We start from the raw sequence: 12221 nt of genomic DNA, 5'->3' as shown, positions 1-12221 counted from the left end.
CTACCTACTGTATTTCTCTCTCTTTCTCTCCCTGTCTATCCCTCTATCTACCTACCTACTTTAAAAAAAAAGCCTCTTCAAAACCTGGGTGCGTCTTATACTCCGAAAAATATGGTAGTTGTCAGCCATTGGAGGAAATGTGTTCTGGTCTTGTTTCCTTCTTAGATTTTAATCATCTCTTTTGGGTGATATGGATATTTGGTTTGCTTCTTGTCTGAATATCAAGATTCCAGGAATTCCTAGTGTTTTTTGGATTTAGTTTGGTCTAGGATGCTCATAGTTTCCCAGTTTTCAACTGATGACTTTGTCCGCAAATTGTGAGATTAAGGTGTTTTCATCGTGTCTTCTGACTGCTAGATGGTGTTAATGGATGTGCTCTGCTAATCTTCTGCCTGTCCTACATTTTACGGGTAGCTGTTACATTCCTTATATTGTATATAGCGGAGGATTCCTGTTTTTTCTTCCTGGGCTGCTGAATCTTTTGGTTTACTTAAGATGTTTTGGAGTGTTTCATTGAATTACAGGATCATAAAAAGGGAGTTGGTTTGTGTTGGCCACGTGGTTGTAAGAATCTGTTGGTTATTTCTGATATATTTTTTCCCATAGCTTGTATTGGTTGTGCTATAGTGGGTTAGGTAGTCAGGCACTTTTTGATAAAGTTGCCTGGGTATCCATTTTGTTGTAAGATGTTGTGTAGGCAGCCTGTTCCTTTTTCTGGTGTTCCTAGTTACCATAGTGTGTTTCTCCTCATCTGAACAATGTTCTTACACAGGTCTTCTAGTCAGATGTTGGATAGGATGTTGTATTTGAAAAGTATTAATGAAACACATCTTCAAATGCAAAGCAATATCTTCAGAATATATATAAATCCTTTGTATGGCAGAAAAAAACAGAATCAATAAGATAGGGGTACATGAATACTATAAGTTCCTAAGCAATAGATAGGTATATAGTTAACAAATTTAGCAGTTTTTCAGGAGAAATTGTAATACGGTGATGGTATCTTTTAATGATAAAGTGGAGAAACGTTTTAGTCAGAAAAATTGGCGTGGTCCAAAAGTTTTACTTGAACTTTACTTGAACAAACATGAACTTTAATATGGTAAACTGTTCTGAAGGCACATCGATCTAGTTCCTTGAGCGTTTGGCAAAATAACAATCAGACTTTGCTGAAGTCAGGAAAAATATGAGGAATGAAAGGCCATCTCTTTGTTTCTTAAAGTGCTATTGGCTTAAACCATTTAGTTACTCATCTGTTTAGATAGACAGAGTCAATAATTGCTACCAATGTCTCTGTCCAGTTGCAACTCCAGTCTCTCTAAAAATTCTTAAATGTGGTCTGTTTTTTGTGGTTTTAATGGTTTGCTTGTCAGTGAGCAATATAACGTCTGAAGGAGGCTCGTTTTACAGTTTATAGTAAATGCACTTATTTTAGGATTTCCTAAGGCAGGGGTTTCCAACCCCTGGTTTGCAGACCACTACTGGTCCATGGCCTGTTGGCAACTATTTTTCATTGAACTATTGTAGCAATTCTTTCTGCACTTGCCTCAGTGGTGTGAGATGTTTGTGTGAAAACTATTTTTAGTGCTGTATGTATTGTACATCTTTTTGATCAGGTTACTTATTTAATTATTAATTAAATTAATTATAAGTCTATGAAAGAACAGCTATTATTATTATTATTATTATTATTATTATTATTATTATTATTATTATTATTATGGTATTGACCCAATCTCAGGAAAACATTCATAATGCTGTTACGTTTCTACATTTTTAAAATTACCAACCTGTAGTTCAATACTATAGAAGTTTTTTTTTTTAATTTCGTATCATGGTAGAGCAGGGTTAGGGTAAGGTTTTCATTTTAATTTTAAATTTACCGCTCACAGCACGATGTTTTCGTCGCGCTGTGATGGCGTCACGTACGCGCTTTCGTCGAGCGCGCTTTATTCTACCGCGGTTTTGTGGTGGAACCGTGGTAGTCAACCTGGTCCCTACTGACCACTAGTGGGAGTTCCAGCTTTCATGGTGGGCGGTAGGGGTTTTGTCCGATACTGAAGCATTTTCCTTTTTTAAAATTTAATTGACTTTAAAAAAAAATGTCATAGCATTATTTAAAAACATTTTCATTAGGTTTTCATAAAATCACCATTACTGTGGAACCGGTGGGCGGTTAGAAATTTTACTACTAACAGAGATACAAAGTGGGCGGTAGGTATAAAAAGTTTGATTACCCTTGGACTAGAGTCCTGATGAAAACCCATGGTTTCTTCTTCTCCTTTAACTCCCGGCTTTTTTGAAAGAAGAACTAAGTAGTTGGTCCATAATTAGACTTTTTCATATGCAGATGTGGCCACTAGCTGCTACTTTAATTTCCACACAACACAACAAATTGCACACCTAGGAATCTTTGGTGGGTTGCAAAGGATCATGTAAACATTTCCAGTTAGCAAGCTTTTCTCTGTCATATACTTGAACTAGAAACAGATACAAGCAGGCGTATCTGTGATCAATAAGTTTTTTGTAAGAAAGATAATGAAGCTTTCATGAAGAAATTCCAACTACTGTGTGTCTCAAACACAAGCCATTTCTACTAAAATCAAGATTTAAAGTCTTGTTTTCTTTTCTTGCATGGTACAAGAGACTTGAAATTACTTTTTTGGGAGGCAGAAGGAATAGTTTCCACTATCCCTAATTTTGGTAAGCCAGTTTTAATTCAGTTTTAGTTTTAATTCAGTTTTAGGTAGCTTGCTTATAATTTTGTGAGATCTTATTCCAGAACACCCCCCAGTATGACAGACTACAGCTATTCTTCATTTAGTAACTGCACTGGACTGCACTGGTGATAAAAAATTAACTTTGTGACTAATATTCAGTGGTGGGTTTCAAAATATTTTAGAACCTCTTCTGTAGGTGTGGCCTGCTTTGTGGGAGTGGCTTGCCGGCCATGTAACCGGGTGGAAGTGGCTTGCCAGCTATGTGACTAGGTGGGCGTGGCCAACTTGTAAAATGTGGTGAAACTCACTTAACAACGCTCTTGCTTAGCAACCAAAATGTTGGCTCAGAAACTCTGGCATTTGAAGCATGCATGTCTTAAAGCTGTCAAGTTATAAGACCCTTGCACCCCTAACCCTTTAGGGAAAAAAACCCAGGGGTGTTCAAACTTGACAGCTTTTAAGACTTGTGGACTTCAACTCCCAGAATTCCTCTTCCTGTCATGTTGGCTCAGGAACTCTGGCATTGAAGTGTGCAAGTCTTAAAGCTGTTAAGTTATAAGACCCTTGCACCCCTAACTCTTTAGAAAAAAACCCTAGGAGTGTTCAAACTTGACAGCTTTAAGACTTGTGGACTTCAACACCCAGAATTCCTCCTCTCCCTCTTCATCTTGATGATGTGTGGACAGGCGGGGGGAGGGAGCTGGAACCTGTTCTAAGCGGCACTGTAGATTTGTGGAACCTCTTCTATAGAAGAGGTTAGAACTGGCAGGAACCCACCCCTGCTAACTAAACAGGAAGAGTCTCTAAAAGTGCTAACTGCAAATTAACAAGTTCATTTTTGTGATCTTAACTGGTCAGTTCACAGCTGTTGCTTGTAACTGATAGGACTTTAATCACTTTCACACCTTGAGCCTCTATTTGCTTCCACATGCCTGGAGGGCATTAGCCAAACAGGCAGTGCTAGCACATTCCTTTAAATACGTGTTCCGCATTGTATGCCTGCTCACTCTCTTGTAGCCATAAAGAAATTCCAGATGTTCAAGATGCCTTTAGAAAAGGTGAAAAACTTGAGATATTATTACCAACGCATGATGGATAATTGAGAAAGTCAAAGAATGCAAAAAAATCACTATATACTTCATTGAAGTTCATTGTTGACCATATCATATATGATATGATATGTGACCTCTAGGCTGGAGTACTGCAATGTGCTCTACCTGGGGCTGCCCTTGAAGAGCATTCGGCGACTGCAGCTGGTCCAGAATGCGGCCCGCTGCGAGCGATCGTGGGTGCACCTCGTTTCACCCACGTAACACCTATCCTCCACGAGCTGCACTGGCTGCCTGTTGATCTCCGGGTGCGATTCAAGGTGCTACTTATCACCTACAAAGCCCTTCATGGTACTGGACCTGGGTACTTGAGAGACCGCCTACTGCCAATTACCTCCACTAGACCGATACGATCGCATAGATTAGGCCTCCTCCGAATTCCATCATCCAGCCAGTGTAGACTGGCAACTACTCGGAGGAGAGCCTTCTCGGTGGCTGCTCCGACCCTCTGGAACGAACCCCCGTGGAGATCCGGACCCTCACCACCCTCCAGTCCTTCCCCGCCGCCCTAAAGATCTGGCTGTCCCGGCTGGCCTGGGGTTAAGATCCTAACCCCACTCGAATTGTGTGACTGTTGTGTTTTTTTAATATGATGTATTGTCTCTATGTTGGAAATTGTTTGTCCTTCCCCCTCCCCCTTTTTGAACTGTGAGCCGCCCTGAGTCCCCCCAGGGAAAAGGGCGGCATACAAATAAAGGGGGGAAAAAAGAAATGTGTTCAGAAACATGGGCATGCCAAAACATCTCATTGATCTCATAAAAAAACATATACAGATCAGGAAGCCACAGTAAGAGAGAACACAGTAAAACAGATTGGCTTCAGGCAAAAGAATACGACAAGGCGGTGTAATCCCCCTGAATTCAATTTGTAAAAAGTGGAATGGAAGAAGATGAGCATGGTTTTAAAAATGGAAGAAGAAATATCAGTAGTATGTCTATGCCAAAGATAGTGCCTGGATAGTTGAAAATGGAAAGGATCCTCAAGCTCTAATAATAAAAATCAATGCTCACAATGAGCAAAGTGAAAAAAATGGGACTGAAATTAAATATAAAGAAGTCCAAACTAATGACAACTGGTAGAGTAATCAGCCTTAGAACTGACAATGAAGATATCAAAGTGATAGATAGCTTCTGCCTTTAGGATCAACCATCAACAGTAACGGAACAGTCACAAATATGCCCCTTACTAGCACCTGGTAAAGCAGCCCTGTAGGCCTTTAAAAAAAGGTATTCAAATGCTGTGATGTCTCTGCATCTATAAAAATCACTCTATGGGAAGAAGAATCAGGATAGGAAGAATATTAATGCTTTTGAAGTTTGTTATCTGAGAAGACTCCTGAGAATACCACGGAGAGCCAAGAAAAGTGGATCATTGAACAAATCAACCCAGTATTTTTACTTGTAGCACAAGTGACTGGGCTCAAATTATGCTACTTAGGACACATTATGTAAAGCAGAGGTGGGTTCCTACCAGTTCGCACCCATTCGGTAGAACCGGTTAACTGGTTCGTCAAATCTACCGAACTGGTTAGAAGAGGTTCCACCAGTGGACCCGGAAAGCAGGCCTACAGAAGAGGTTTCAAAATTTTTTGAAACCCACCACTGCCACACACACACACACACACACACACACACACAGACTGACACAGAGAGAGAGAGAGAGAGAAAGGAAGGAAGAAGAAAGAAAGAAAAGAAGAAAGAAAGGGAAGGAAAAGAAAAGAAAAGAAAGAAGAAAGAAAGAAAGAAAAAAAGAAAAGCGAGGCGAGAGAGATGAAAGAAAGAAGGAAAAGGGACAGAGAGACAAAAGGAAGGAGAGAGAGAGAGAGAGAGAGAGAGAGGAGAGAGAGAGAGAGAGAGAGAGAGAACACATGGCCGGCAAGCCACTCCCACCAGGTCACATGACCGGGCAAGCCACTCCCACAAGGAGGCCACACCCACAGAGTAGGTTCCAAAATTTTTGAAACCCACCACTGATGTAAAGCATAACTTCATGGAGAAGACTCTAATGCTGGGGAAGGTGGAGGAAAAGCGAAGAAGAGGAGGACTAGAAGTTACCGATAGGTGGATGGACTATTATTTTATTATTTATTTTATTATTTTTAGATTTTCCATCTTGTTACACTGGCAATGAATTACTATTGGAAGACTTGAAAACCAGGTTAGATCACTGAGAAATCTAAGTGGCCATAAAGAGTTGAAACAACTCGAGAGAATCTAATTATCACCAGTAATCCAAATGTCCTACTAGGGTTACGATTTGGGCTCTTGAAAAATTGTTACTTAAGTGAAATGTACAAAATATTTCAAAGATATTTAATATATTCCTAAATCACATATTTAGCAGAATATTTTTAGTGTAACCCAAGTTCTGCTTAAATGATGTGTTCATAATGTAAAGAAAAAACTCCAATTTCAAACAGAGTTATGTAACTCTTCTCTCTGGTTTTATATTTTCATGGTTTCATCCAGGTGTTTTCTCTTTAGGCATTATTCAGATCACTGTACTTAATTTGTTTTTGCACAGAATGACAAAAATGAATGAATTCATTATGAAAAATTTTGATTTTGACTGTCTTGTCTTAAATGCACTCATAATTTTAATTACTTTTTAAAGTATTACAAAATAAATATTAAGAATTGGCAGTTATTTTAACACTTCATGAGAAGAATTTTAAGGAAATGACTGAGCAATTTTTCTGGTCTTCTGAGAAATTCCAGCTGAGCTAAAGCAGCGACTTCCTTAAACTTGGTGCAACAGTTAGTGAGTTCAATTACCCTCACATCAGTTATATACTCAGAGAATAACAATACAAACACTTGATTATACCCATTGCAAAGTTCTTGTTATTTGTTAGTAAGCAAATGAATGAATGAAGTGGCCATTGCGACTTGGAGGATCTGATACACAGGTTGTAAATGTTGTTAAAACAATTTTGAATATGATATTGAACTTAACACACATAAGTAAAAATTTTTATGATTGAACTTTTAAAAAAGGAAAATTTGTTAAAAGTGCAGAAATACTGTTGAATGTTGAAAAGAAGACTCAAGAAAATCACGTGGCAATTATTTACCCTGGAAAAGGAGGAAGAGTATGGTAGTTTTTTCAAACTAACACATTTTATTTTTAAAAAGCATAGGTTTTTGTGTGCTATAACTCACTTCTGGATATGTAGATTTACTGTATGAAATGCTTGTGTGTCCATCGTAGTTTAACTGTGATATTGAGAAAATGGACTTGTTTTGTTAGATGGATTAAAATGGGCTAGGTTTAGGTGGCGCAGTGGTTAAATGCAGCACTGCAGGCTACTTCAGCTGACTGCAGTTCTGCAGTTCGGCTGTTCAAATCTCACCGGCTCAGGGTTGACTCAGCCTTCCATCCTTCCGAGGTGGGTAAAATGAGGACCCAGATTGTTGTTAGGGGCAATATGCTGACTCTGTAAACCGCTTAGAGAGGGCTGAAAGCCCTATGAAGCGGTATATAAGTCTAACTGCTAATGGTGGGATGCAAATTGTTGAGATCATAGTAGAATTTCAATTTTCACAGAGATTCATTTCCACGGGTCTAGGATTATGAAAATGACATCAATGAATATCAAATAAAGGAGGAGTTTTAGGGGGTAAGATTGAGAAAGCATTCTGAGTTAGCTATGAAGATGTCAGAATATTGTGGAGCCAGGCATCAGTGGTGCCCCTGATTTCTAGGTCTAATGTTATTGCCAAAGTGCAGTCATTTTTGATGAGTGCAAAGCGATAGACCTACTGTCAAGATATGCTGCGTTGATATCAGCTATAATGTTTTTCATAGCTTGAAATTAATATGTTGGATGTTGGTGAATAGTGACTCAGCATACATAGTTGTTAAAATAGGTTTGTTAGGGAGATTTCCTATGGATTTCAGACTTCTTAGGAAGTGTGATGTGTCTCTTACATAGTTAGGAGTCTGAGGGACACTTCATCAGTCCCTTGTCATAGGTAGATTATTCCATTAATTGGAGTTCCTAATCTGTGCAGGGAGAAGAGTCCAAATAAAATGGCTTTTCCAGACATCTGATGGATTCAGGTTTTCAAATGGCAATTGGGGATTTACCCAGTAGTTTAACAGCAATAGCAATAGCAATAGCAGTTAGACTTATATACCGCTTCATAGGGCTTTCAGCCCTCTCTAAGCGGTTTACAGAGTCAGCATATTGCCCCCCACAGTCTGGGTCTTCATTTCACCCACCTTGGAAGGATGGAAGGCTGAGTCAACCTTGAGCCAGTGAGATTTGAACCGCCGACCTGCAGATAGCAGTCAGCTGAAGTGGCCTGCAGTACTGCACTCTAACCACTGCGCCACCTCGGCAGTTCTATTAAACACTTTGTTAGCTTCTGGAGCCTCTATCTCCCTGACTTTCCCAATTGGCTTCTTGGTTGTTTTTTTTTAGGAACTCTAAAAAATGAAATGAGTGAAGAGATGCTCATGGAAAACAAGAAGCAAATATGATATGACAGGTGTACAAGCTCAAGTTTAAACCTATTTTGTCATGATAAGGGCAGTGAAGCCAAATTAATTCTCCATTTTTATTATATCTGCAGAATCTTTGCCAGCTATACTATTGAGAGTGTCCCTTAAGGGCAGGAATGGCCAGAAGAACAAATTAGTGCAAATTAATCACATTATAGAAAAAAATATAACTCATATTCACTCTGAGTTGGAATCTAGATGGACAGAATCAGTTGAGATGATAGAGGTCAGATCCTTGGATATGTTTTGGTGTGGTGTAGGATCCTCTTCCCTACCCTGTTTAACATCTGAAACTATTGAGAGTGGTTATCCATTACATCCAGGTGAGATAAAAAGATGTGCGGATGAAATGTAACTCTGTACTAAATGAGAGATGGAGTAGATATCCTAGAAGTAGTCTGGATGGACACATACTTTCTATATCTGTTGATACTCTATATGTCATGCAAAGGAAGTTTTAAAATAGTGGTGTTTTTGAATACTATTTATTTAAACTAGTACAAATGTATCATGAAAGTTGGAAACTTGACTCATAGGTGAAAATCATTAGAACAGGAAGGAGGATGAGAAACATTTTGCCATACATTCTACTGAAAGATCATTGTGGAATGTTGATACAATACCACAACATTAATTTTAAAAATTGAGATAAGATGGCAATTAGTATATTATTAATTTCTTAATGAATTATTCTGCAGAAAAGTGCTTGAACTATCTTAAAACATAAATCTGTATGTAAAATCTGTATGTAAATCTGCATACCACCTATGCTGCTCTATAGAAAAGTCACAAACAATGAACAAGTTACTTATGATAGCTGCCCAGTTCTGGTATTTTTTTCTATGGAAAGAGATAATGTAATGTAATGGATGAGAATTTTTAATGTTGTTTTTTATGTTTAAAAATAAATAAAAAATTGCAAAAAAAGTAAGACTCTTCTCTTACACAGTCATAAGTGTCCTCCAGTTAATCCAATGCCTAGATTGCCTTTAGAAAGCTGTGCATAGAAACTTAAAGGAAGAACTAATAGAATATTTGAAGGCTAAATGAGAGAGAAATTAAGGTTAGGGTTACTATCCAGAAATGAATCGTGTTACTTGTTAAGTTCAGAAAAAGTCTACTTTAAATGTAGTTTGGCTAAGGTAGGGTATGGTAAAATGATTCTTTGTATTTTTTTTAATCTACATTTTGCATTTGATTGAGTCATAAAATATCTAGATGCCTTTTAAAGTTTTTTCTCCCTTAGTTTTGGGGAAATTTACCATTTCCTGGTTCATCCATTGGTCTTTAACACAGAATATACGAGAGGGTGAGCACTCTTGAAGCCTAGGCGTTTCTCATTTGTAAGCAGATCCTTCCTGAAAACCTTCCCAGGCAGCAAAGAATCACGGGAAGTTCCATTCCTTGCTTTCTCCTACAACAGGTGTCTTTGTTCAGTCACCTTTTGCACACATTATCAACTCTTGCTGAGTCAAGACTGGTAGAACTACAAAGACGAGAAGGAGTACTTTCATTTCTACCACGGATTTTCAACCAGGAAGTTGAAGGCAGAAAACCTTAATTTAAAAAAAATGCTTTTGTGAAAAGATTCCCTACCCCAGTGACATATTCCGAAGAATAAAGTGGAGGATTTAGAATGACAGTCAGGGATTTGACCCACTGATGATGATGATGAAGAAGAAGAATTACTTGTTTACAGTATGGATCAGAGCTGCCTTCATTGGGAAGAAAACAAGTAAGCTCACGTTAGCCTCAGCATTGCCAAACTGCATTACTAAAATAGCTTTTTGGATTAAATACGAGATATTTTAATCTCAAGGATTTGTTCTTCATGCTTCCTTTATTTAAACCTATTAAAATTCTGCCTAGTTTTCACAGCAATAATTTGGTGCTTTTATTCTCTCTTATTCAAACACAAAGGGTATTTCCCAGGTTTGCTTTTTAAGTGCAAATAATATGACCATGAAGATTTTGGGAGTACTTGCTGAGAAAAATGAAATTGAGGGCAGAGCAAAGTTATATTTTCATTTTGCAAGTGACAAACATGTGACATTTTGCTAACAATTGGACTTGGAAGCATACATTTTGTCATTGCAGTATCACTTCTGTCATTATGTATATACCGGTATATAATTAGGATTTTTATCACATGGCTAGGCAGGAGAGAATATTGCAGGAAACTGCAATAGAATGAGTCATTTTTAAAATATATTCTATTTTTTAATGTTGTTTTCCAATATTTTACAACATAGATGGAAATACAATGTTAAAAAGTTTTTTTTAAAGGTTTTCTTTATTGGTATGTTGGTCAATCTATCAGTTCTCTGAAATGACCAACACCTTTTTCAATTAAAAAGATGGGATATTGCACATAAAAGTGAGTTGGATTCTCTTTCATCGAAGTGAAAAAATAATTTATTTCTTGTGAATGAATATCATTTAAATAAGATTTTTACCATCTTAATTTTTGACTAATGAAGAAAGCTTGGTTATGTTTTAACCTTCATTTGAAAGATACCAATTTATTTTTTTAATGTTAGAATAATTTTTTAAAAAGTCAAACCTGCCTTGAAAACATATCCAATCATGCAAATATGGATTCTTTCCGAAATATCCGGCAGGTTATACAGAAAAAAATCCCAAATCATGACAAAATGCTATTCATGTCTACTGTGCAAATCTTTGGAAAAGGCATAAAAGAACTCGCCTTGAGAAATCTGACTCCTCCACTAAAAGGAATCTAGTGTGATTAAATATTGCATTTAAAGAAAGCTTTGTGAGAACATAGGAGATCTTCACTGTGGACTGAACCGTTCCTCTTTCTCTCGGCTTCTTTCGGAATTATTTTTCTGTTGGAAGATTACTTTTTATGGTTGAAGAAAACTTAAGGAAAGACTGTCACCATATGGACATATGAACAGGTGTTTCAACTATCTCTGACACCCAGAGACCAAGGAAACTCCCAAAGGAAAAGCGGCATCCAGGAACTGTTCTCATTGGCTGCGGGAGCTTTTCTTTCTTTTTCCTTTTCCTTTTTTTTTGTTTGTTTCTTCAGTGACACTCCCTGTCTAATCACTTCAGGTGGCTGCTGTGAAAAAGTCACACTGAACTAAGCTGAACTGAGCTAATCCTTCGTCCTATTGCTGGTCACGGCTAACAAGAGTTTGCTGACAACATGATGGAAGAAATTTCCGTTGTGATGGCCTACGATTCTCATGTCTTTAGCCAGCTGTATGATGAAGATTTTCTAGCCAGCCGGGTGGCAAACAGCAAACCTAGATATGTGGTAGGTGTTTACATTATGAAATATGATTTGCTCCAATTTATTTTTAATGTTCTGAAATGTGGAAAAAAAAGCCTTCCCCCCTCTACGTTTTTCAGCTTTCACTATTAAAAAAAAACATTTAACAGTTTCCGGATTGAGACATTGTTTTGGAATCTGTCAGATGCTTTCTTGTGTACAATTCTGAACGCCCATGAATCTGGTTGTAGAGTTCACCTGTAGCGCTCCAGCGTGAATAAGAGACCCTGAATTAACTGTACTCTAGATTAGTTATTTAACCTCGTGTTGCTTATCTTGTAGGACTAGTGAGCAATAAGCACACACACAAAAGAAATCTTCTCCACCCCATATTTCTATTTGTTTGTATAAGGTATAAAAAAAGAATATGAGTGATTGTGTTTGTGTATTTTATTTTGTTACACTTGACAATAGAGATTGGAAGGAAATTTCATAGAAAAAAGTTGGTGTTAAAGAAATTCTCTGTGGCACTTAACGTTTCATTGGAGCATTAAGTCTGGCTATTGTGTTGCGTCTATAGAATTCTTACCCTTGAGAATGTTGGGAATGTTAATCCTTACTTTATCTGTACAAATATCTAGCTGC

At 37.7% G+C, this 12221-nt stretch overlaps 1 protein-coding gene across 6 annotated transcripts in view; it reads left to right on the top strand.

Moving 5' to 3' along the window:
• Positions 1-12221, top strand: part of RABGAP1L (RAB GTPase activating protein 1 like) — a 198861-nt gene that overhangs the window by 145264 nt on the left and 41376 nt on the right. Inside the window, exon 19 of one of the 6 annotated variants that reach the window (XM_032226748.1) lies at positions 11417-11524. The exons of 4 other annotated variants lie outside the window; for them this stretch is intronic. In XM_032226748.1, the coding sequence (XP_032082639.1) occupies positions 11417-11443 (27 nt within the window). In that variant the 3' untranslated portion in view covers positions 11444-11524. Of the gene's footprint in view, positions 1-11416; positions 11622-12221 lie in introns of those variants that run through there. One more of the 6 variants, XM_032226749.1, reaches the window with a different exon arrangement.

Source organism: Thamnophis elegans, chromosome 11 (genome assembly GCF_009769535.1).
Source record: "Thamnophis elegans isolate rThaEle1 chromosome 11, rThaEle1.pri, whole genome shotgun sequence".
NCBI lineage: Eukaryota > Metazoa > Chordata > Lepidosauria > Squamata > Colubridae > Thamnophis > Thamnophis elegans.
This window is presented reverse-complemented; position numbering and strand designations above follow the sequence as displayed.